Source organism: Nelusetta ayraudi, unplaced genomic scaffold (assembly GCF_046127955.1).
Source record: "Nelusetta ayraudi isolate G7.1 ecotype Tasmania unplaced genomic scaffold, CSIRO-AGI_Nayr_v1 ptg000116l, whole genome shotgun sequence".
Lineage (NCBI taxonomy): Eukaryota > Metazoa > Chordata > Actinopteri > Tetraodontiformes > Monacanthidae > Nelusetta > Nelusetta ayraudi.
The window spans coordinates 521,681-548,428 of NW_027466166.1; the positions used below are offsets into that span (position 1 = coordinate 521,681).

At 43.9% G+C, this 26,748-nt stretch overlaps 1 protein-coding gene across 2 annotated transcripts in view; it reads right to left on the reverse strand.

Moving 5' to 3' along the window:
• Nucleotides 1–2,619: 2,619 nt before the first annotated feature.
• Nucleotides 2,620–26,748, reverse strand: part of oxct1a (3-oxoacid CoA transferase 1a) — a 38,065-nt gene continuing 13,936 nt past the window's right edge. For both annotated transcript variants that reach the window (XM_076049503.1, XM_076049502.1), the window contains exons 8-17: nt 22,477–22,584; nt 21,677–21,791; nt 20,967–21,061; nt 20,417–20,465; nt 20,161–20,233; nt 18,595–18,670; nt 11,647–11,736; nt 10,823–10,903; nt 4,027–4,128; nt 2,620–3,938 (exon numbers count right to left, since the gene is read on the reverse strand). In XM_076049503.1, the coding sequence (XP_075905618.1) occupies nt 3,903–3,938; nt 4,027–4,128; nt 10,823–10,903; nt 11,647–11,736; nt 18,595–18,670; nt 20,161–20,233; nt 20,417–20,465; nt 20,967–21,061; nt 21,677–21,791; nt 22,477–22,584 (825 nt within the window). In that variant the 3' untranslated portion in view covers nt 2,620–3,902. The remainder of the gene's footprint in view (nt 3,939–4,026; nt 4,129–10,822; nt 10,904–11,646; nt 11,737–18,594; nt 18,671–20,160; nt 20,234–20,416; nt 20,466–20,966; nt 21,062–21,676; nt 21,792–22,476; nt 22,585–26,748) is intronic.

The following is a 26,748-nucleotide window of genomic DNA, read 5'->3' on the forward strand; positions in this document are numbered from 1 at the left end:
CAGGGTGAGGAGCTCGGTCATCCGGGAGGAGCTGGGAGTAGAGCCGCTGCTCCTCTGTATCGAGAGGAGCCAGCTCAGGTGGCTCAGGCATCTGTTTCGGATGCCTCCTGGCCTCCCTGGAGAGGTGTTCCGAGCATGTCGCACCAGGAGGAGACCCAGAGGACACGCTGGAGGGACTACGTCTCTCGGCTGGCCTGGGAACGCCTTGGGGTCTGGCTGGATGAGCTGGAGGAGGTGACTAGGGCCAGGGAAACACCCCTCTTTCCTCCTTCACAAGGCAGAGTCAAGGACAGAACCAACATCTGACAGCAGTTGGTGATGTCACATGGGGTATGCGTGCGCCTTGTGACATCACCAAGGGTGGAGTTCCAGACTAGGTGTAACCGGTCGAATAGTGTCGTTTGCGTTGTGTTGATTTTGAGTGACCCACAGCGTGTTCAACTCTGAAGGCTGTCTCCGTTTATTCTGACAACAGAAAGTGGAACACAAAATCCTCCGTCAACTGCACATATATATCTGGAGCCCCCTACACAAATGAATTGACATTAACGTATACAACCAAATTTTGAAATGGAAAATAGACTTCACTGAGGCTCAGGAGTACAGGAACAAAAGGGAAGAGGTGAGGCGGGAAAAACTCTTTTATTGGTGGGGGGGGGGGGGGGCAACAAGTGTCCATAGGGGACTGCAGCATGGAGACAAATGTTCCAAATTTAACAATGGAGGCTTAATTGTCAGGTGTTAACACCAATAAATAAATTTTGTGGAATTATACAAAATAATATCCAGTTTCTTCCACAAATATTATTAATACATAAATGATCCTGTTACATAGGTACACTTGTTGAATAGCGCAGCCTGCAAAAACAGTTATGGATAGATGGACAGGTTACAGACTTATTCATAACAGAATACACTATCATTCAAAGTGCAGATTGTTTGTGCAGAACATCCAGTGTTCTAATCAGGAGGATCATTTGGAAGAGTCCAGTGAATTTGTGGATTTTCTTTTGGCAAAATAACTTTGATTAAAGTCCTCAATACACACCTACATTTCTAAGACATGTCGGCATCAAAGGGTCGACACATCACTCCAACCACAGAGAGAGAAATAAGGCCACTTTAGAAAAAAAAAAAAAAACACACTCCTGGCAACAAAATGCTGTCAAAGTCTAAACGTCAGTTGAGCTGGAATCATGTCACTTTAACGGAGCCAATTAACAGACCTACAGCCGTGCCAATGTAATATTTAGATGTAATGACACCCTTCCCACTCCCTCAATGTGCCAATCAATAAATTGGGTCACCATGATTCAAATGTGGGGAATAAATCGCATTTTCGTCAAAGCATGCGCAGCGGGGACTAAAGTCAAGCCGCAGCCTGTGTCAACTGGCTCTGTTCCGCTTTTTGTTTAGTTTTTTTTTTTTTTTTTTTTTAAAGGCACTCAGAGGAAAACAAGTGAACATATACAACTACAGTGGGGAGGGGGTGGAAGGGCGCGTGAAAAGAAACAATCAATATTCAGGGTGGCATATGGCCACCTTGAATAAATCAAAAATCAATTCCCTTTCAAACGTAATGCTTTTCCTATGGATACAAAACGACAGCGCTTTTTCATCATTGATCACCGTGGCTCCAGGCCATAGGCTCCACACGCACTTTAAATCATCTGCAGCGTATACATGATAAAGGAATCAATAGGTACCCTGCCCACTGTAATAGTGGGTGTAATAGGGCAGGCATGAAAAGCATCTGTAAACTTCACCGAACATGCTCGTGTGACATTTAAAGGCGTTAAAACTGTTTGGTGGGTGCGCTTTCAAAAGATGTAATTAAAATGTTAATAAAAAATTATTTTAGCGCAGGCGTTTTTGATTTACAGTTCAAAGGCCTTGTGTCGGATTTAGTGGCGTCTCTTGGGGAGGAAGCATATTGAATAACAATGTAAAAGTTGATCCCCATTTTCTGCCGTCTCACTTGATCTTTGTTACAGCTGCTGGGAGGTCAGTATAAAAACAGCAGGCGAGCACACCCAGTTCTGGGGAATAAATGGTGGTCAACACGGTCACAGAATATGGCTGCAAACTCCAAAGCGGAGCCACTGAAGACTATTAAAATACAACTGTGTCTCATCATTGAGTGACAACAGTTGTATTTATTTTTAATGACTTCAGATAAAAGCACATTTTCCGCTCCATTTAATGCCAAAAGCCCCCAAATAATTGTTTCACGCCGGCTCTTTTAAACTGGATATGCCTTTCAGTCCAAATATGAAAACGAGGTCAAACGCTGGACCAATCTGAGTCATGACGGCTGGTTCTGGGTCAACTCCAGCAGCTGGTGGCAACAGTCCCTGTCACTTTCTGCTTTTATATTTCTGCTTGACGTTCCAAAGCAGCTGATCTCCTCGCAGCGCCTCTGGCTGCGTGCGGTTATGCAACCGCCCTCAGGTAGCGGCAGCGCCGCTCTACTCGAGTGGAGAAATCACATCAAGAACGTCAGTGTAAGCGCGGCGGCCGTACGGAGGAAGGTGCGACCTGTGGACCAACCGTCACACTCGTTTACTCTCAAACAGCGGTAATTTGAACATACAAGACAGCAGTTAATGTGGTTTATCGTCATTTTTTTTTATTGAGAAATCAAAATTTGGAAAGGAAAGTTCCTACATTTGTATGCATCTTTATATACAAAGCCAAAGAGGCCAATAAACGTCTTCACAGATGTTATGTTTAGTGGAGTGAATCTGACATGTCTGAGGCTGAGAAAAAAACAACAACAACAAAAAACAACAACAAACACACCATGTCATGGCAGCCATATTCCCAGTGGAGGAAATAAAGATATCAAGTACTGAAGGTATAAAGGCATTTTTGTTTGTTTGAGAACAGTTACATTTCACACTAGATATTATTTCCAATGCTGTCACATGAAACGGGTTCTTCTACAGTAAATTCATATTCAAGCTGGATCCCTTTGTTCAAGTTGCACTCGGTCTTTGAGAACTTCTTTGAAGGAAAGAAAAATTGAGCTCTGGTGCACAGGTGCTTACTCGAAATCCTACATCCATGTCTAGCTTATTGATTTCAATATTAATGTCAGTTCATGCTAATCTCATCTTTCATTCGTTCATCTTTGTTACAAAACATTAAAATCTATTTTTGCCAACTTCATCTTACCGGTCTACTCCCTTTACAATACAACCAAGGTCGTGTTGGTCTTGTGCATTATTATTGACTTGATATTGACAAGTTAGACTGATTTATATAACGCGCGAGGAGAAACTTGAAAGAGGTTTTTCAAAATAAGAACCAACATGGACCTACAAGTTTTGGTTTATTTACAGAAAAGGGTCTTTTAGTTCGTATATGCTATCATAAATGGACGGCTCCTCTGGGTAACCACTGCAAAACTGCACACAGTTTCTCTTTTTTTCTTCCCGTAAATGTAAAGTGTACCTGAGGACAGGTGGTAATACGGCGGATAACCCCTGCAAATGAAATAACCTACTGGAAACTAATTTCATCTCTATCTGACTGGTCACACACACACACTGTCTTCATCAAATCAACCCAGTGGAACACTGCAACCGGACTAAGCTACAGATTCTGTGACACGCTCACCTGTTGTTTGGTAATAGCTGGACAAATATTTGCAGAACTGAAGAATTTATCAGCGAATATTCAAGTACTGAAAAACAAATCCTGTTAGGTTAGATTAGAAAACTGGTTGACGTTTTGGCTCCAACAAATTCTACTTCATTTACTTTAGTAAGAGGTAAAGATTAGGATGTTTGTTTGTTTGTTTGTTTTTATACTGCATACGAAGGACCCACTCAAGAAAAAAGTGTATTTCATGAGCTGGTTTGACTGACTGCCAGATCAGGCTCACCACAGGTTGCTGTTCAGATCTGCTGCATGGGCTTCAGGTTGGGAGACACCTGGAGGAGGACAGCAAAGAGATGAGACTCTGTGGTGGCACTTAGCTTTTACTGAACATACGTCCACGTAGGACGAAGCGTCACGTACCTGGAAGTCGGCGCCTGTGCACGCCTTGATGTCATCAGGGGTGAGCCCCTCCAACACCTCAATCAGAGTCAGGCCTTTCTCATTATCCACGTCAAACACCGCCTGGTGGTCGGAGGGTGAGAACAGGGGCGGTCATGGAGGGACAGAGACACTGTGATTAGCGCATTTCCTCAATAGCGCCGTAATAGGAGGCCACAGACTGCAGAATGCAGGGGGCTCTCACTTATCTAGGCGACCTACAAGAGACGGCACTTCCCAAAAACGCATCAGCGCGTCAGGTGGGGAGCAGAGCACCACTTCAGCGACACCCATCGATGACAAAATTGCCGCAATTACACTGGCGACGGATCCTTTTAAGGCATCACTGAGTGGGCCCTTCGCCCGCCACGAAGTGCCGAGTGACTGTTGTGAGAGCACAGGCGCCTCGTTTTTTGTTTGTCGTTTTGATGTAATTTGCATTGACACAGGTATTTTTTCAGATTTGGAGTTTCGAAGAGTACTCGCGATTATGCTGTCATGCAAAACAAACAAAAAAACGACAGACAGGGGCTGAGGGGCCTGAAGGTAGATATAAAATGACACGTATAATGGTAAGAATGATAAGTCTGAAAAATACAAATGGTTTACAAACAATACAGCACATTTGTAACGCGAGCTAATCCCAGTTAACTTTTTACATCTCTCCAAGTGATTAAACACCGTTTGTGATCAACAGCATTAATTCCCCAGAATAAAAAATTATCAGAGGTCTTCAGAAACTCAATAGATATTAGACAGGCTCTAAACATCGGGCTAAATATGCTAACTAGATTTGTAGAATGTTTCTTTTTTTGTTTGTTTTTTTAAATGATCATGCAAGACTGCTCCACTGGAGCCTGGAATGAAAAAAGAAGACACATGTTGTTGTATTGGATAAAACCAATGGGTGAAATCTTTTGACAGCCAAACCGATAACTAAGCCAACGCTGCCCAGTGAAGTGGGTTAGAATTCAAAGCATGTGCAGTGTTGAGCTTGTGACTTGATTCGTTGCATCAGCTGATTGGATCCGACATTTGCCGATGACATTCGATTGATCACAGCATTGCAATACCCATTTACGATAACCCTTAAACGGTTGGGGTGGTGATTGTTCAAGAGCACGTGTGTGTGCAATAGAATACCAGATGAGCCAGGCACAGTGAGTCAAGTTGGCTCATGTCGCTGCTCTCTGCGGGCACCGTCGGGCTGCGATACAGTCTCGTCCAGGCAGAGCCCATCAGGAGACTCGGCTCATTAGGACCTCTCACACACAGCGACGGGGCAGGAGGCAGATATCTCACTCCGGCAGAGCGAGACAGATGGAATGTCACAAGGTTTCCGGGTCCGTGTGTGGTTACAGACATCTGCGACACGCCAAAGGAAATGTGAAGGTTGGGCTGAACCAGGTTGTTTCTGGGCTCGATGACAGCGATGACTGCTGGTATAGCAGGAGCGAAGAAACATCACAGCGAGCAGTTTAGTCTGGTGCCCGTTTAATCTGACATTAAATAGTCAGTGTTGGCACAGATTTAGGCAGTAGGCAATCAGGTGACCTGACATAGTACCAACTCATTGGACATTTCATTTCACTTTCAGTTTCTGTGTTGAGACACTTTCATTGCCCAGACTGGTGTGAGTTTGAGCCCTCTGCGCATTGACTCTCCAGTTTGAAACTATGGTCAAAGATGACAACGTGTCACATTCAACAGGATCATTTAAAAATCACTAAACAAAAACAGTCCGAACCATAAGTTCATAACCTCAGTCGACTGCCGGGTCACTCAAGATTTCAACTCTGGATTCTAGCACGTCCATCTTGCCAACCTTAAGCTGAAAGTCTTTCAATCACTCCATCACAAGTTTGGATTTTAACTTCAATTTGCAATCAACTTCCTCTGGGGATAAAGAGTCGGGTGTTGCCAGGGCAGCAGGCAACCGCTCCAACTGTGTTCAAAAACCACTGAAGAAGAGCAGGAAGAGGAAGTCCCAGCAAGTTGCAAACAACAGCTTCTGCTGAAGACTTCTAGTGGCTGTTCTCACTGCAACACGAAACAAATGACACTCCAAGATTTTTCTCAGTGGACATTGTGTTTCGAAACAAGTTTATAGTTCAGTTAAACACTGTGGTGCAGTGTGGCTCGTCATGGAAAGTTCATATCATAACTGCGAAATCTTCACGTTGTGGCATCCAAGCTCAACTAGCCGTGGCAAATCACTTCAGCCCGATCCAGCGTGATAGATGGAAGAATCGACCTGTCACATTCCAAGTGTTGCCTTCGCTTTTAAAAGCCTTTTTAATGGGCTCTTGGCCAGATGGATTTGCGAGATAAATCCAAAGTATTTAGGCAGCGTTCCGTCTGGTGTGCCATGTTAATAGGATCACAAAATAATTTCAATTTGGCTGCCGGAGCAAAAAAAAACAGCCATCATTAATGCAAAATAGTACAAGCAACGGTTTTCTGCACCTATTAAAATTATTGAATAATTCATGAGTCATTGTGCTTAATTTGCACACGAACAGGCAATTATTTGTTGTAATAAAATAACTCCCTGGATAACCATTGAGGGAAGAAAAGACTACAACACTCTGCGCAACAAGCGATTGGGGCCACTGAGGTGACGTGATTCAGCGGCTTCACGGATGAGGGGCGACGGGACGGCAGCGACAGGCATCACTCCAATGGCACTGCTGCAGATTTATCAACAGAGAAATTGTATTAAAGGGAAAAGGAACGGCAGTGCTGTACATATACAAACTATTCTGACGACACAGAGGAACAGACACGGCGCCTGAAGCTCCGGGTCTCTCCAACCACTCATGGTCTCAAATCATGCAAACACCACTTGGATCAACGCTTCCTTTCAAGACGAGTGTCACATTTGTGGGAAACGGAAACGTGTAAATCTGCATTTGTGCACTTGTGAGTGCATTGTATGGTAGGATTGGGAAATAAAATAGGCCTTTTTTTTTTTTTTTTTTACTGGGTTAATTAGGACAAAAAGCTTCTATGTCACCGCGCTGGTCCTCTCACTTGGTTCAGCAAGCACGGCTGACAAATTAAAAAATGTTTTTATTCGCACTCAGGTACGAAGGACTTGCTAGTTTCACATCAGAAGCAGAGGGGTAATGTTTCCTCTCTGAACAATTGTGGGAATTGTGTGAATGTTCATCCCTTCCTCCTGTGGCCGAGTGGACACTTGTGTGGACGGATATGGTGCCGGTTTAATAACACCAAGACACCAGAAAGCTATCATGGGCAACATGACTCACACAAGTAATATGTGAAAAACTGGCACGTGTAATTGAGCCAGAGGGCAGCAGGGCCCACTCTAAATCCCGATTTATGACCATTTAACAAAAATACAACTGCAACAAAAACAATTACATTACATTAATCTACTATTATTATTCTATACTATACTATACTATTATATTATATTCTACTAGAACAGAATTATTACTATTATCTAATTTTAATTATGTCAGAAATGTCTCTACTAACAAGTGATTAAGCATCTCTTGACTTCCAACCATCTCTTTCCTTTTATAGGAAAAAGAAATCCACTTAAGAAAATATCAGAGCTCAGCTGTTTGAATGGAATGTTAAATGTGCATTCCTCGTTCTTCTTTGCACTGCCTTGACCATTCATGGATGTGAATGTTTTGTTTTTTTAGTTACCATAATGAAAAATCTGATTCCAAACTTTAATGAACACATAAAACACAAATGGCAACCCCTAATCTTACAGACGCACAGCGTGAAGCAATTCCAAACCTGAGCACTTTATTCAACAAAGGCCAAGATAATAACGGCAGCGCGGTTAGAAACCCTCATTGTTGTGGTCGGGTTTATTGATTTTAAAAACAGGTCACACAGCCAGAGCTGCAGACACAAAAAAGCTGGCTTGAGGTGATAAAAAGGAGCCGGTGGCAGCAGCGTGAGCGGGGCTGGAGGAAGAGCTCTGACCTTTATAAGTATCGACAGTGATCTTGTAACGCAATCACAACAAAAGCCTGCCGAGCATAAAAGAACAGACGGCGGCAAAGTAAAGAAATCAAAGGGGAAGGAATCCGAGGACACACTGCGTGACTTCAGCCCTGCCAGGTCATGTTGTCAGTGAGCGAGCTGCAAAGGCGTGGACCATCAGAGAACAGACAGGAGCATGGTCAGTCAGACGCAGGATGAGATTAGACCTGAGATCTATGGGAACGCGGTAAGCTTTTCCTTCCAAACGTTTCGCCATTTACATTTTCACTCTGAATTTGCTCTTACTGCCCTTCATTTTAGCACCTGTTCCACTTCCCCTAACCTTTTTGGACCTTATTCTCCTCATTTAGGTTTTCAGTCAAAAGGAAAATATGAAAGAAAAGTGTGAAGCACGAACCTGAAAGAGGGCAAATTTAGCAGACAAGTCTTTTAACCACACGAAAGTTGGTAAGATCACCGAGTGTGTGGAGTTGACTTTTCTGGGCTTTGAGACTCAGGCCGCTTTTAAATTAGCTTGTAAGATCAACTGCTTAAGCTCGAGCTTATGCCGGGTAATAATATGATTAGGATGGATTTAAAGGCTCTGGGGAATGTCAATATGGTATTCATGCTTATTATGCTATTACGTATTATGCTTCACAGCCCTTCAACTCATTTCACTCGCTTCTTCCATTGGTGCCACCATACAGGGAAATACATTTCTGCACAAACTAACTCAATTGGCCATTCTCCCTGGTAACTTCTCTTAAATCCATCACTTTTTGGGGGGGGGATAAAGAGCAGCAAGATTAGAGTACGCAGCAAAGCTCAGCGTTGGAAAGTTTAGTGCAGTCACCGACACATGATGCGCATGCGCTATTCTGTCCAGCTCAGAAACTGGATGTTTTAGCAAGACGACGTCCCTTTGCAACGCTCACTTGCAATCCAGAGTACAAGAGTGGAGGAAGCGGAGGAAGAATTTAGTTTTCTCAATTAACAACAATCATTTCCAGTTGTTTTTGTGCCTCTGATTCAACCAAATCATTTGAAATAAACAAACAAAAAAATCCCTGGCAAATATTTAATGATGGTAATTGGGCTCGAGTAAAATTCTAAGGGTGTCTGAAAACTCCCCCCAGTGTCTAGGCACGGGATCATATACTTATGACAAGGCCGTTCCAGCTGCACAGGTTTTTTGTTGTTGTTGTTGCTAACTTCTGACTTTAAGCCCCACATAAATAAAACATTTCTCAAAGTTAGAAACATGTAAACAATACAAGCACAGTGCAAGCATTACCAATGACCCATGAACTACCAAACGTAATAAATGGAAGGGCAACTTTCGAAATGTAATGGCGGTTGCACTAAAAATCAATTTGCTTCTGAGCGCAACGTATTTATTGGAGTTGGTTTTCTCCGCACACACAGAGGCGTACACCACCAGGCTCAATACACCAGCCTGTCACTCTCAGACAGGCGCTTTATTTAAATGAGTGTTTGTGTGTGTGATGTGATTGAGAGATTAGGATACGGTGTGTTGCCTGCTACTGTTTTCTGTCAGTCCTGCCCGCTACTGTCACATGCATGGAGCTGTGGCGTCGGAGCAAAAGTGGAGTGAGCAATATCCATCACCTGCCGCAGTGAAAGGTGCCTAAATTCTGGTTTCAGTAAATAACCGGTGACAGGACGCTGGGAAATTGCATTACTTGGCAAGCCGAGCATAATGGAAAACCTGAAACACTATCAAGGCTGCAATTTCCAATGAAGAACAAAATGTTCTGCAACTCTCAGTTATTTATTTCGACCCAAAAAATGTAACAGTGTGAACTGGGCTGTAATTAGATTGATTAAAACACACTTTCTATGCAAGGGAAGAATACTGTGAATGGAGCTTTGTTATAGGACAAGTCAGCCATCCATGTACACAGTGGGCATATAGTGATGGATACTGCCAGCATAAATACCCGACACTGAGAGGTTTTCTATTAAAGAGATGGTGCAACCAAAAGTTTAACAGGAGAAGAAAATTGCTCACAACGCCATTACAAAAGGAAGTAATGTCGTGGATGTGTTTAAATGTACATCACCACCAACGCACAAGGAAAACACAAAATGTATCTATCCTACTCACGTGGCGTTAACCCTATTGTCAGGAAGACAGAGCTGTCCAATTTTTTTTAACTTGGACATTTGGATGGCATGGTGTGGGCAGTGTGGAGAGTTCCCATTACACTGGCAGCAGGTGGAAGGTTCACCTCAGCCTCCATTGAAATGCAGTGGTGAGTTGAAATTGAGAGAAATTTCAGTTCCTCTGACCCGAGGCGTTATTCCAGGTGAGGACGGATCCACTCTTTCACGTTCTGCCCAAAGAGCTCGACCAACCTACAAGGCAGCACCTTTCAACATTTTGAGTCTTCCCTACAGTGTTGGACAAATTCTGACGAGGCATGCATCAACATGCTGCACTTCTACATTAACCCGAGCTGCTTCTTATTTCATTATTAATCCGTGTATTAGCCTGAATTGGTCTGGCTGTTCTCCTCTCAGTTCAGCTGTGTTCAGCTGTGTTCAGCTTGCTCTAATTTGCTCTAATTTTTGCATGACCTTTGATCAGACACCTCGGCCAGTTCACCTTGTGACACAATGCTGCAGAAATAAAAGTTCCACTTTGTTTGAGTTTGTTGGAAATCTATGAGGCCATCGCCTATAGGTCCATGTTCCCTTTATGCATTCGATTTTCCATCACTGCGTCTAGTCAGATGCTCGGACAGCTTAGCTCGACATAAATCAGGTCAGACGGTGTACAAACCTTTTCTGTGATGATTCGGTCCACGCATTGCTTCCCTGTCAAGGGCAGGTTGCATTTCTCCAAGATCTTGTGTTTCCCCCCCTGAAAGTAAAATTAATTTGCTCAGTGAGAGACAATATTTAACCTGATATCAGCTGCTCAGGTACATTGGGTGCATTTTACTTGCCACTGGGCCATCTTTAAGAGACAGCATCCAGAAAGCACAGATCATTGATCATGATGCCACCCGCACACTCTCCTTCCCCATCAAGAACAGAAACAGGCTTCGGGGCAATACATTTCAGCTCACCTGCTGCACCATCTGGACGTGGCGCCAGAAAGACTCCCATTAGCAAAAGCAGCACGCTCTGACGAATGCGGAACATTACGTCGACCTTGCATCATATTAGTACAGAGACGAACGGACCAAAAGTAAACTAATTCAGCAGGGTTGCCAGCCCTCTGCGGCCCGTGGGCTAATTTATGTCAAGTGTTGCGTTTGTCTCACTAATCAGCTCTTTACTATACACCCAAGCAGCACTACGCTGTGCTTAATTTGGCTTAAGATCAATAAAGCAGAAAATGGTTTGCGAGCAAAAAACTCATCAAAGACGAGGCGACACTCGCAGGGTTAAGAGGCATCATGCAATCCATTAACGGAATTATCCGCCATCGGTCATTAAATTCATTATCGTCGGCAGCAGACACAAAGTGCCAATGAAGCAAAAGTGTCGACACAAGGGAATAAAATTACAGATTCATCTCACGCTGCGCGCATCCTGAGAGAAACAGCAAGTTCTTGGTGAAGTGTCGCACAGACGAGCTCAGTTAAATCAAGCACACACCTTGGCTGAGTGCTCCATGGTGACCACCACCTTGGTGCCAGCACTGGCCACCAGGTCCATGGCTCCTCCCATTCCCTTCACCATTTTACCCTGTGAGTGGAAAATGAAAACACACATGTTGAAACAGAACTAAAAAAAAAAAAAGGTCGAGATAGAGTTAACTGCAGGGTTACCAAGCTGCTCCTTAGACCAGGGGTCACCAACCTTTCTGAACCTGAGAGCTACTTTATTTCTATCAATGAGCGTTCACAGAGTTCACCTAAACTTCTCTAGGCTTCATGTCTAATAAGATATTTTGAATAATTTAAATTTTACAATATATATATTTTACGGCTTTTTCAAATCTCTATAAATGCAAGTGTGATTACAAAAGAACGGCAACAGAAATAAAATTCAATTTAGACAGTAGCAAACTGAGTTGTGCTATTTTTAGAACAGGCCTGCGGGTGACTCATGTGGTTCTTGAGGGCTACAAGGTGCCAACAGGCAGCGTGCTGGTGACCCCTGCCTTAGGGCAAGGACATTTCAAAAAGTAGTCCTCCCTCAGTAAATTCTAATAATATCCATATGAAATAACAAGGCAGGGGGCAGAGATTAAAATGCATGAGGATCACTGCAGTAGGATCGCAGTGGCAACCCTCTAAGGGCAGCACACAAGTCTCCCAAAACATCCAGATTGTCTTCAAGGATTTATTTACCACTTCAGATACAGTTAGGTGTTTCCCATTTCCGCCTGAATTGGTTTCGAAAACACCTTCCACTTAATTTAGAGATAAAGGCAGTGACACAACTAGATGGAAACGACACACCTCAATGATTTTAGAATTCTCCCTGTTCTAAAAAAAAAAACCCAAGAAAGAAGCAGGCTTATTAGAAATGCTGGCAGCAAGTTCTGAGGTTTATAAGCACTGTTTATCAAAAACAATGCTCATGAATGGTAATGCAATTTTGCATTGCTTTGAGCTCCACAAAGTGAATCACCACAGTTCGTACTGCTGCAGCAGCAGGGACGGCACAGACCAGCGACTGAGAGTCTCAGGAAATGTTATCTGCAAGAAAACTGTAACATAGGAACAAACTACAACCAGTGTGCTCCAATTGAACAGCAGCAATCTAACCAAACTGTTGAGTAAACAGCAAGCTGTGATAGGATTAATTTGAACATCTCGAATAATTAAGGAACACATTAAATGTGTTATTGGAGCTTTTAGCTATTAAAATAACGTATTACACAACTATGGAGATGGATTGATGATGAGAAGAAGGCAGAGAACTGATTCATCATGTGAAAGATTAACGTACTAAATCCCCAATTTGAACATCAGACTTTCCAGTGTGTTATAAAAAAAAAGGCTTCTGGTCCCTCATTGTACCCGCTAAATAAGGTTTCCAAATAAAGATGGCTGACATGCAGATATAGCCGCAGGGTGATGGCTGAGTAACTGAATTAAATTCCCATTTGCTCATCAATCATGTGAGGAGGATGCTTTTCTCGCTGCTCCATAACCAGAGGATACGTGCGCCAAGTGTGGTACATCATAAGGAAAGTGTTTGCCTCCAGGGAGGCCAGCTGGGTGGGGAAGATAGTGTGCGGGCCGAGGCTTGAGAAGGAGGAGGTGGGCTCAAGGAAGTGGAAAAAGCCAAAGAGTTTTGACTGGGCCGATTTGCTTATTTTAGACCCCAAGCGCAAGCCTCCCACTGCGACAGCTCTACAGCTCGTCCCCGAGGTCAGTTTGATGGGGTCCATTTCCAAACCACCCATTATAGACAAACAATTTCCATCCGCTTTGCTCTTATGCACGCATTTTACGCAATTTTCAAATGTCACTCATGTTGTTTTGACGACTGTTAATGGAGGCTCTTTTTGCCGTCCACGAGACCTTCCTGGAGTTTTATGGAGGAATAGAATTCCATCTGATGCCAATATAATGAAAGTCCAATTGTATTTAAAACGTGACATGTGTCCGTGCACGTGTTCAGACTCAGCAGTCCAATTTGTCACACAAAGAGCTCACATTAAGATTTCTTTGAGTACATGGCTACTGTAGTGTACAATTGCCCTGGCACTGGGTGAAATGCTTCCCATATTCTGAAGCCCTGCAGGGTACCTAGGGGAGGAAGTCAGCAGAGCCTTTAGGGACGTGGTGGTGAGTAGGAAATTCAAATGAACTTTACCTTAAAGGTGTTAGTTCTCCATACGGTCATCCATAATGTGCAAAAAAAATATAATAAAATCAGCAATTTCCGAAATGAACAAACACTCGTGTGCTGCAGTTTATAACGTTGTCATTTAATCAGGATATTGTCTTTCCTAATCAAGTCTGTACCGAGACGTAGGCGGAATGAAAATCACAGCATACCGGAATAATTTTTGCAGCGAGGACAGTGAACTGTGTTTATGGCAACGGTGTGGCCCAGAACCGACTGGATTGCATAAAGTCATTGTTTTCCAAATGAAAGCCAGCTGGGGGATGAAGTGGCGCCCACAGAACAACACAGCACCGTGTTGATGCGTGGCCGTGGATGTGCATGTGCATGTGGTTACAAGTCTCTTGTAAAGCTTCTGTCCTTCTTGATGAGGAAAATATATGATAAAGTAAGACCGCTGTACAGGCGTTGAGGCGAGGATGGCTTTTTGTTGCCTATTCAGTGTTTCCTATGACCTACATTCACGAGAAGATTGGAATATTCCTGCCTCAGATTTACAGCTTTTCACGCGGTTATCGGAGCCTGCTTTGATCTGAGCAGCCGCTACGTGCAGCAGGGGGAGAAAAAAAAAAAGGAAAAAAATCGAATCCACGCCCAAGTAAATGGTATCGACGGAAGCTAATCAGCCATTGTGTTGTTCTGATGGCTAAAGCATACGTCTTTAAAATGTCCGATGAGGCCATAACTTAATTCTAATGAAAGGCTGATAGACAAAGCAGCAGTTGGGATACTGGAATGTTGCTGCATGTGGCTCAAGCACCGAAAACCACAGAGCCGTAGAAAAAAACAATACAACAAAACAAAACGATGGTGTCAGAACATCATCCGCAGAATGAAACATCCCCCGCCTCAGCAGCTAACAAGGGAGTGGGTGATTCACTAATTTAATTAATGCGGCTTTGATGATATTAACCTTGCTGGTCTGACTGAGGCTCTGCCGGATTTTAATTTCCTCGCCAGACCACGACGTACACTCCCCTGCAATCACTTTAGCATAATGTGAACTTTCCGGTGCCCGAACCTCAGTATCAACATGTTTACTCGGTGGTGTCTCATTAAACTTGAAAACTGTGCAATATCTTCTTGCTCCTGAGGACAATTACAGTTCAACGAACACAACCTTAAGCGTTTATACAATCGCGTTATGCACAAGCTGTAATGCTTCGCTAATCCCTTCTGACGTATTGGTGCAATGGCTTTGATTAACCGACATCCCAAGACTGCAGCCATCGTCTTACACAAGCTAACATACAGAGACTTTGAATTGACAAAAAGGGCAGTCTGATTTAAGCTTTAGCTCACAATGAGTTCAAAATACTGTATTTTTTGTTTTAGCTTGATGTTTAATTATTAAAGTCAACTGACTGAGGTCAAAAGACTGGTAACAGTTGATCACGGACATGATTCGGTCCTTAATGCACCATAGACTGAAACTCTGCTAATCAAATGACACCTACATGCTAAGGCAACCTTATTATACTTCTACTATTGCCAATAAGAACGAGAATACGCTATTTAGACCAGCTCCTACAGATTTAGCTTTCTCTCCATCCTTCTTTATGTTCCTCTGGCATAGCTGACTGGAAGATTAATCCGTGCTGCGGGCATATATAGTAACCCATCCATGTACTTATTAAACAGGCGTTCAGAAAGATGCGAGCAAGCGACTGCTCATTTGTATAATGGCTTTAAAATGGGATAGAATGTTGGTGGGAGGCAGTTTTACAGGCACGTAACTCCCATAATGCAGTGCTCCTTCACCGCTGCCACTAAATGTTAAACTGAAGAGGAAGAGACCATCAGTCCCTCTCAACCAGCAAGGTTTTTCACCTTGAGTCACACCTGCTGCTGTTTGGTGCTTTATTAGATTAGCACTAAACCTGCTTCCCCCTGTGCCCTCAAACTTATAAAATACGGTCACTCTTCTTTTATGGACAAAAAAAGATCACCCAGGTGCCATTCTGCTTTTTTAGACAGAAACGACGTTGATTAAAAAGCAGGACAACGTAGTCTTGCACAGTGGTTGGATCGACCCATTCTAGTCGTGAAATCTTTTCCCTACAAATTCTCAGACAATCTCTGCTGTCTATTTAATGCTAATAATACGGAGACGGGCAGCTACTAGCCTACGCTAGCCAGACAACTGCTTACCAGAACCAGAAGGAGACAGTCCTGGGTGGAGAACAGCGGACGTCCTTACTGAATACACACAGCCACAATCAAATTGAACATTTAGGAATGTGTTCAAAGTAAAGGCATCATTTCCAAAAAGCCCACGTTTAATTTGTCGTACAAACAGAAATAACCCTGCAAACTATTTCCTGGTAAATCTGCACAAGATGCAGCAGGTGAAGTTCTGAGCCAAAAGCACTCCTTCATTAAAAAGGCCATTAAGCTTCGACATCGGACACTTCAGCTGGTAACTGCATTTTAATAGTCAGTGGCTCGTGCTACTGCAGCGATAAGCACTCCTATTATTAAGCCTGAGGGGGTTCTGATGTCTGTTATGTGGTTTTGTTCAATCAAAGTGGATTCTGTTATGAGAAAATGTGTGTGCAGTGACGTCTGTTTACTTGACAGAAACGGTGCATCGGTTGCAGCCTTGAACAGAGCCAAGAGTTGCTTCAACGGCGATATCGGTTTGCAGTTGTGAAAACAATATGAATTGTTGGAATAAATTGGGATGAGTGATCTCTGCAAATGTCCGTGCAGTTAAAGGTTTCGTGACAAAGCTTCCCAGAGCACAGTTTGAATGAAGAGTTTTCTTTTAAGCAGGTATTAATACCTTTTGTATGTGACACGCCTGGAGCATTATCGCTATTATTTTTAGTCCTTAATACATTAGATTCTTTGGCATCAAAGCACCGCACCCGCTAATCTGGCTCCGGCTGGTTATAACCGCTCACTATCCGTACACAGTGAACGTAACATGTAGTGGGGGTGGGGAAGGAGTTGGCGACGGTTGCTCAGTACTGCAAGAAAAAAACAACCTTCATGTCTGCATAAAAAAAAGACGTCCAAGAATGCTGCGTTTAGGGCAGCTTGACAAGCGTCAGCAACAAAATGCTAGAACAGCACACTGAATCCAAAATGCCAGCCTTTATTCCATCATCTCGTTTTCTAAGTCTATTGTTTGGGTTGTTTTTTTTTTAAGATATTTCTGGTCGAGTGGAGATGTGAAAGCATTTCAAAGCCCTGAAGCGGATAACGTTCATCAGCATTTTTGAATACTTAAAGCATTCCAAAAAAAAAAAAAAAAATCAACATAATCACATGGAGAGAACAGACTGACGACTCCTACGTACATTTCCAATTTCATGTTGCATATTCATCTTTGATCTGCTGTACATGTTTCACCATCTAAGATGGTGCGAAAGGTCGTTATTTTGGTCCACGAAAGAACAAGGACACTCAATCTGGGCAAGTAGTGCGGGTGCCTGCTTGTGTATTTTGCTGCAGAATTGGTCTGCTGTTTAAATGGTCATGCATTTGAAAAGCTACACAGGATGAAATGAACAACAGCTGCAGCACATTGTGCTTTGAAAGGGTGCGTATATTTTATGATGCACGGGCTGAAACAACCTTTCATGTACACTTCAGTCGAGCAGAAAATGGCAGCGTGCCTGGGGGGCTATATTGAATTAGCCCTCCCATAATGTGAATGGGCTTTTAATGGGTTCTTGACCTTAGCACTTACTGAGGAGTGTGGTCACGGTGTTCTCCAAACCGACTGACCTGATGAGACATCCAGTGCTGATGCTGTCTACCCATTACACTATTGTGCTCGCCAACACTGCTGTGCTCGCTGATCGCTTTACAAAAATGTGTAATGTATTTCTGTGCTTAAAAAACAAAAAAAACAACAAAAAGAAAACAGAAAAGAGGTGTGCCTTTAAAATGATTAAAAATGAAGCAACATAATGATTTTAGACCTTTAAAATATCATTTTCACAACATCCCTGTAACGGACACAGTGCACCCTGCTGGCCTCGTATTGAACTGTACAACTCTGGCTGCCTGCCCAGCACCATCTCACTACAACACGGCCATCAACACTGGTCACTCTGGTGTATTTGCCTTTACATACACATAAAGGCTCGTGAGCTAGCCTCTTATCGCCAGGCAAGGGGTACCATTACTGTTGCGTGGAAGTGTGGCTGAACAGTGAGGCATTGTTCTCACTAGAGGGCGCCAGGCAGGTAACCCAAGATACACTGCCCCACTGCAGGCCAGGCAGGTGTGCATGTTTAATGACCTGTAGCAAATCAACAAATTCCTTAAAATGATTTGGAAACTATATTTTTAAGGTTGAAAAAGTCCAGTGTTGCTTGAAGCAGCCGGCGACTTGACTTTGCTATTGCAGCACTCATATGCACGCATAGACTTGTTCACGCAACTGCTTTAGGTTTTAGGCAGATTTTAAATTTGATATTTTTTTAAATGAGGAAATTGTAACAAGATCTGTGACAGACAGCAAACATAATAGAATCAAAGAAAGTGAAGAAAAATATTCCACGCTTTTACTTTTGTTATATTATATGGCACAACCATCAAGCAAGTCAAGCCTTATCTTTATAGCATGAGGAGCAAATTCCTCTTTTGACAAAAGCACCACACGGCAACTATACAGCCTGTATAATAAGCCACTTTTTACTGCCGTGATGGGTTCTGACATTCAGTCTGCACGAATGCTCAAAGTATGAAAATCATTAAAAGCCATCAAAACACATCAAAACTTACCGGTATCATCCAGTTGGCCAAGTCTCCGTATTTTGACACCTGCATGGCTCCCAGCATGGTCAGGTTGATGTGACCCCTGAAAACAATGACATGACACGAGAAGACAGCTGTCAACTCAAGAACCAGTGTTGCGAGCGCACAAGTGTCCACCGTCAAAAAAAAAAAAAAAAAAAACATCTTTGTGGACAAAAGATATTTTCATAAACAAGTCTTCATATTACCTCGATATATCTCAAGTCCTTCCACTACCTTACTGCAAAATGTAGGCTTTACTTGCAGTTATGCTTCAAGTAGAATGAGGCCTCTTCAATTAATTTGCAGAGTTGTGAAGTACCCGCTGGTGTGACCGCGCGCGGAAGCCACAGTAATTGAATTTATTGCTGCCAAATGTCAGAAAGGGCACTAATATGAGACAGGCTAATGTTATATTTTCCAACAAATTCGAAATAAAAATGTTACTTAATATTTGGCTCCTGTTGGTTTAATAAGACCACCTCTGAAAATGTGTTTGTATCTCCAGTAAGATCAACCTTTTTTCATCTTTCACAGAAAAGTCAGCCGCAACGTATGTAAAACTGCCTGTATTCATTGTATTAAAAAAAAAATGCTAGGCACCTCAAGCCAGGTTCTGTGCATAATTACAGAAGAAAAAAGTCACCTTTAGTCACTAATTTTCCAAAACTAACAAAGAAATTAAGATATGATGTAAGAAACGTGTTCAAGTGGCCATGACTCATAATCCTCGAGAGGTTGTGTGACTTTTTTTCCCAGCAATTTTTGGACTCATGACACACAAACAGGCACAAACACACAGTCGGTGGGTTTCCATTTTGTCCCTGCCAGTGTGACTAGACGGCACTTTGTGAGCACTATTGGATTTCCACTGGGCGGACAAACAACTGATGCTGCAGGGAGTGCGGGTGGGCAATCTCAGACAGCTGGCCGGATCAATAAGAACCGGGGGACCTTGGGAATATTGGCAAGGCCGCTGTTTCGTTAAACTGGCGACAGCAGGTATTTGTTAATATCCAATGAAACAAATTGTAGCTACGTCCGGTGCTCAAGCTTCTCGTGATGGTTGTAGCTGCTTTGGGAGGGCAGGAAACCTCTGGACCAAATTTTTAGTGCTGAAACCCCACCGTGTTTCTACCTTAAAATCGTAGTTTCAACTCAATTTTCAATGTTCAATGACTTCTAACGGAGAGCACGGCACGTCTGCTGAGATCATCATGCCTTGCTGTTTGGGAACACTTCATCTCACCAACATCTAGAATCTAGTTTCCATGTGTTTATAATGGCTAGGGGCAACGGCATCAAAGAGTTCACTGCCAGAGGAGGCGAGATAGAGAAAACGAGGGTGCCAGGCAGGCAACCAAAGTGAAGTAGTCCTACGCCAGGCCAGCAGAGGGTGCTGTGTCAAGGTGAGGGGTACCACACCCCCTATTAGGAGTCAATGAAATGTGAAAGAAAAAGGACTGAAACGATCATGTTAAGCAGAAAAGGTATCACACTATTATTTACAGCCACCAACAGGCCCAAGTCAGGCCGTGTTGTGCGACATCTTACCCTCGGATCATAGCAAACGACTCGTCACTGGAGAAATAGGCGGCCCCAGGAAGCACCGTGACGGTCTCCTTCCCTTTGGTGATGACATGGTTGTTAAAATCGGGGGGGGGGGGGCAAGGGGGACAAGCAATTTCAAATAAATAATCTTCTCTGCAAAAAAGGTTTCTAACCTTTTAACATTTAAAAAGGTTAGAAATTTAAACACATGTTTGTTTTTACTTGTCAGGAGCAGGGAATCGATTATTAGAACTCTCACCGGCATTAATCAGGTCTGCATCCACAGCTTCCTCAATGGGGTACGGTCCCTGCATGAACAAGAGGCGAGCAGTCAAACACACACACACATGCCACTCAACGTGAGCAGCCGTGGTGTTTGAAGGCAGAGACAGACGCAATCACATCTTTGTGATTAGATGAGGCATCGATTTTGTTCAACGTGGGGAGAAGAGAGGAGAAGGGAGAAGAAGAGAGGAGAGCCGAGAAGGCGAAGGGCGGAGAGGAGAAACTAATTCTCAGAATCTTAAAAGACTTTCTTTAAAACAAAGAAAAAAAAAATAGGGTAAATCAAATTAACTGCTCAAGGTTGTGCCCGCAAATAATTACAGTGAGGAAGAAAAGTGGAAGAGGAAGCGCCGAACCTGTCACTATATGTTACATAACAAAGCCATCACTTCACAAATAAGCACCCCATCTAGTCAATGCGATGTTCAAATGAATGGCTGCTCCTCTCCTTACGAGCTCCGAGCACAACCCCATTTGAAACGCAGACAGCTGAAGGGGAAGATGGATGTATGCGGGTGGCTCACCAGTCCCAAAATTCCATTTTCACTTTGGAGGTGGACAGTGATATCTGGCTTGATGAAGTTGCTGGCCAGCATGGGGATGCCAATTCCAAGGTTCGCTGATAGCGGCTTTGTTAAAGACAGTAACCACAACTTAACCGTGAGCATGCAATGGAAATTTTATTTGTATTTCTTATCACTTGCTTCACATTCACCATCGCTTTAGGTTTGTTGCCTGCCTCATATTCATATAAACTCATTTCATTTGCTGGAATAAAAATGGTTAAATCTGTTCCCGGAAGCCACCAGGTGGTGCAGTGGTCATCAAGGTTGCGAGTTTGATCCCCAGGTTTGGAGTCTCTCTGTGTGGACGTTGTCTTTGTGGGTTCTCCAGCTTCTTCACACAGTCCAACAACATGCATGTGAGGCAATTTGGGAACTGTTAATTGTCTGTAGGTGTGAGTGCGAGTGCGAATGGTTGTTTGTCTTTCAATGTGGCCCTGCGATAAACTGGCAAACTTGTCCAGTGTGTAAACAGCCTTTGCCTGAAGACAGCTGGGATGAACTCGAGCAGACCGCTGCGACCCTTAGTGCAGTAGTAGCGGTAAATAGAAAACGGATCCTGAGGGGCTAACAAAAACACATATAACAACATCATCCCAGCGAGTGATGCTCGTTTTAGTTCAGAACACATGTTGTGAAGCTTGCTTTGCTCAACAAAAAAAAAAGGATACCATACATCCCATCCTGAAACTCCAGAGCTGCACGACGAATGATCCTTTCGCGAACGATGTCAGAGTCCTTCTTTGGTTTTGGCTTTGCATCTCCGCCCTTCTTCACCGTTCGTTTCTACAAGCATGCAGGGACACAGCACAGTGGGTAAATAGGAAGTACATGAAGGGATTTTAGGCAAAAGTGACTGCAGTGATACAAAAGTTGTACTTGGCAAAACCAGTCGAGCACTTGGCATGTAGGTCTTAATTATTTTAGTTGAATTAGCCATTGCAATAGCAATAATACAAATGGAACATGTACAATTATGCACCATAAAGAACAGAATTGCGTCATCATGGTGACTGGGGTGTTTTTCTGGGCCTTCTTCACGGTTATTGTCACACAATAACATTCCTTCACAGACTAAGCCAAATCACTTGCACTGTAACTGATGGTGATCAGCTTCTGTATGAGTTTAAAAACATTTATTATCACTTACGATTATATAAAATGCATTCAAGTTAAAAGTAGATCCAAACAGATCTTAAAAAAAAAAAAAAATGGTTTCCTCTGACATGGGTTGTGCTTGGAGGAACCATCTGCATCTTTCAAGAAAATGAAATGAAATCATGTTGTGGTGGCCTGACGGGGTTTTCAGACTGTCAGGTGTTCCAATTCATTTGGCCACTGCCATATTGATAATTCAGCATTTCATTTTTAATGTCTTTATTTATTTTTAAAAAAAAAAGAAAGAAAGAAAAGGACACAAATTGCATTGCCACTGCTCACTTCAGCAGCAGAAACACTTTTCGCTTCGTACCTCGATCCTTTTTTCGTAGCTATCTCCCTTGACAACCCTGTGCACGTAGATGCTGGGTATGTGGATGTCCTCTTCGGCAAAAGTCCCAACATCCACCACCTCCTCCACCTACGCAGAGAAGCACAGCGCTGAGCTCCACCTTCACCTGTAACAGCTTTAATCTCATGACCCTGGAGATAAGAGATCGGATAAGAACAGTAGTCGATGGAAGCGCGCTACCAGAAAATAACCTCTGCCTGCACGCCGATGAAATTTAGCAGACTGTCGAATCCATTCAGCGAGCTCATCTCCGCTTTTATTCTTTAGTTTATTTTACTCAGGCACCAGCAGAAAAAAAAAATGTTTGTAGTTAAATATTTAGTCTAGTCGCGATCCGCACACTGGCGTTTGTCCTCCAGAAGCGATGCCTTGGCGCCGAAGTAAACAGAGGAAATGGGGAAATTATTTGTGGGAGGCAATTTTCTGTTTTACTTGTGAACAACTCTGCTCCAGAACAATTTGTGCATTTACGCGAAGCCAATCCGATTGATGTACGTGGGGATAACAGGAGCAATCTGCGGTAACTGTTTGGAGAAAGTAAAAAAGAAAAGTTTCTTAGAGCAGGTGGCCGCCAGGTGACCCAGTTGGGTAACAACCCTCATCAAACATTGACCAAAATGACCAATAAGCCGCTAAGTCCTTGAGGTTGATAGAAGTTTATTTCGGCTATTTCACGCTCTCCCACTGACGCCATCCAGCAACGCCTCCGCACCCTGGTGTCCCGTAGTGATGGTGACAGCTGCCCGTCATTCACTGGATGTCCTGGTTGGCAGCGAACACAGGCGAGCTTCGTCACTACCCTGAGATCAGTGGGAGAGCTCACATATGTCACGCCACCTTCTTTTTCAGTCTTCATCTTATTTCGTGCCTGGGAAGCTTGACCCGCGATCTAAAGTGGCAGGATGTAGGAGTTCTGGTCCATCTGCAATCTCAAGCTCCTGGTGTTGCAATGATCGTGCAGTGGGTTAATGTGAAGCTTTTTTTAATGCACTTTTTGTTGATGGGGAGGGTTTTTACAGTTTTTTTATATTCATATCAAACGGTTTGGTTGGGCCGCTGCCACGAATTCCCTCAGTCAGGACAATGTTTACCAGGCTCTGCTGATTTTACGGGCTATTTCACAACCACTCGAGATAAGTTAATATTTGAACGCCTTTGCCTTTTAGATTAGATGTTAGCCTACAGACAACAAGAAAATATGGCTAATCTGACATGAAAACTCAATTTCCACCAGCAGCGTCGCGGTCTTGCACAAAGGGGCTTGTGTCTCTCATGTCCGCCGAGCAGCATTTTCCCGACTGCGAGGGAGAAGCCGGCCGACGGAGGACGTGTCCAGCAGCACAAGGAGAGAGCACGAGAAGTTTATTTCTGTCGACAAGCACAGTGCACATGAAAGCGGCCATTGATTTAACGTGACTGGGACAGAAAGGCCCGGACAGATACACCTGCTCTCTCCTGCCTCGGAAACTTGGAGAACATCTATTAACGGACGACCTGTGCGCCTCGCACAGGTGTTGAGGTGGAGCTGCGCGCGACGCACAAGCTCCACCGGAGCGCGCAGCCCGTTTTAGTCTGCACTAGTGTCTGAGCTTTGCACCTAGAGAGTCCTGTGTTATTTAACAGTGGATTCACATAAGAGTTCCATTCCGAGGACGGACGGCAGGGCAGGATGTGCCATTTAATCATTTCTTTTCAAACAGGATAAAAGGGATAAATTATGCCAAGATTCAGCCTATTTTCCAATCACCCAAGTGGAACACGGAAAACCACCGCTGCAGAATGCATGCTAGCTGACCCAGTTCAAAGGTCCCAAAGTTGAGTGAAATCATCATTCTGGGTGAACTATGCCTTTAAAAATATGACAATACAGGCAGAGGCACAGGCACACTTGAGCTGTCAGTGTAACCTATTTATTCCATTCACACGAGGGGCAAATTAATCTCCCCATATCTCCAGTTCCTCCTCCCAGCACTCGGCACTGACTGAGAAGAGTCAACGGATACGAGTGAATCTCATCTCGCCCGTTGTCATGGATACGCAGGCTTTGGTCTGCAGTTAGCAAGGGGCCACTCAAGAGCGTAAAGTGATTTTAGATCCTTTTTCTGGTCCTCTCGGCCGGGATACAGGCGCAGTCTGTGGCGCTCGGCGCAGAAAAACGGTGCCGTGCGAGATGAGATTGGCGATGAAGGAGGTTCTGACGGAGTCCCAGTCCCACACATCCGCCCACGTCTTGCTCTGGAGGGCTGATCCGTCTTTTGTGAGAGTGATGATTTTCATAGACGTCCTCATCAGGCGAGGCTGAGCTCATCGCGTTATCAAACAGCCGCGGCGATAAAGCGGGAGAGGAGGCTGCGGAACGTGTGGCTAAAACTGACATGAAGTGAACGGAATCGACCGGGCCTTTCAGTTCTTTTCGATCACATGGGGTTTTCACCGCGTGCTTCGTCCGCAAAACTACAGACATTAGGAGCTTTTTTCCCCTCATTTCCCACCCCCCCCTTTCACCCAACGTGTCATCGTTTCAACGCCAACACAATCAACCCGTGCGTTGGGCTCAGTTTTCAATTAGCCCTGTCGGGCTAAAGTCTGAGCACAATGACAAGCTCATGCAATTTAAATGGGAAGTGGCACATTAAAAAAAAGCCTCTGTTCTCCCTCATCAAGGCGCTGTGGCTCCTGGGACGGGCTGGAGCTCGTGAGGGTCAGTGGACATGGGGCGGGCGGGACCAATAAAGCATTAAAATATAATTTAAAAACAGACACGCGTGCAGACACACTGGAATAACGCAGTAAATGAGCAGGTGTGCGCACACGTGCGCGCACACATTGATATTCCACTATCTGTGCACCCATTTTCACATCAATGAGGGTCTGAGCGAGGCATGAAGTGAGCTGGCAGCCGGATAGAGAGAATCAAAGTGCCCTCTAGGGACACGACAAGCGCTGCTTCGGCTCTCCTATTTCCTGGATGTTCACGCTTTTTCCGACGGCGAGCTTTGTCAGATCCTGTTAATCTCAAACTGATTGAATGGCACCGCTGCCAAATTCTTAGAATAAACCCACAGCATCGGTACGGAACAGTTCCATACCGCCGCTGCTATTTGCCCGCGCTAGAAACAGGACATGTCAAGTGTTCCTTCTGTCGGAACAAAAAAACAGACTACATGGTATATATAAAGTGGAGGTCACAACTCTTTTCCACAAAAGGAACTCGCTTTTTTGGCAAAGTATGAGAGGTTCCACAGTACGCAAAAATCACTTGACTGTTTTCTAAACATATGTACCTTTAACATACAAGTGCATGCATCAGGAATAAAAAAAAGGAAAAATTTAACCTTGTTCATTGTTTGCTTGCACCACTTTTGTAAAAAAAAAAAAAAAAATCCATCAGTTCTGAAAACCAGCCCTTTGTGATGTCACTCGGAGCCTCTCCAGCCACACTGTGTTGCGACGCCCTTCGAAACATGGAGAAGGGACAACAAATCAACAGCTTCGTAGAAGGCTATAAACAGCGGGCTGCTTTTAGGGAGTTCTGGCACCAGATTAATCTTAAAACCAGATTAATCTTCCCAGGTTGCTCTCCAGGTGTCCAGGACGCAAAAACAGACATCTTAAAATGGACGTAATATAGGACAGTTGGCCTGCAAGTCACCTGTTTAACAGACAGGTTTGAGTGATTAAATCTTCTGGACGGCAAACGTCCAGTTTTTGACCTTTATCTTGAAATGTCTGCCACGATTAAAAGCACCTCGGAAAATTAGTCATTCCTTCATCACAGCTCACTGCACACAGCCAGAGGGAAAATACAGTCCAAGGACAGAAAGAAAATTGTGTTACAGGACAAATGCGTATGACTAGATAACACATTACGGCACATTGCAGTCCGAGACAGAGGAAAGGTGCCAACTTAGAATACCTAGAATATGTGAGCTCTGCCCTTCATTCTGCTGCGCATTCACCGAGACGTAACAGAAGAATGAGATGGTGGAGCTCCATGCGGCGAAGCATGAGGGTAACAGTGACACCAGTCTCGCGTTTGCCCCTGTGTATTTTTAGCCACTCCATTTTCCTCAGTGCATGTGTGTGTGTTTGGCTACGCAGCCACGCTCGGCTGCCACTTTCGGGGCTCAGCTCAGGCTAAATCTTCTAACCCAGAATACTGACAACACGAGCAATCTGTTCCTCCTCAGCGGATGCCCACCTCGCCTCCACGACAGCCTTTATCGCATCCAG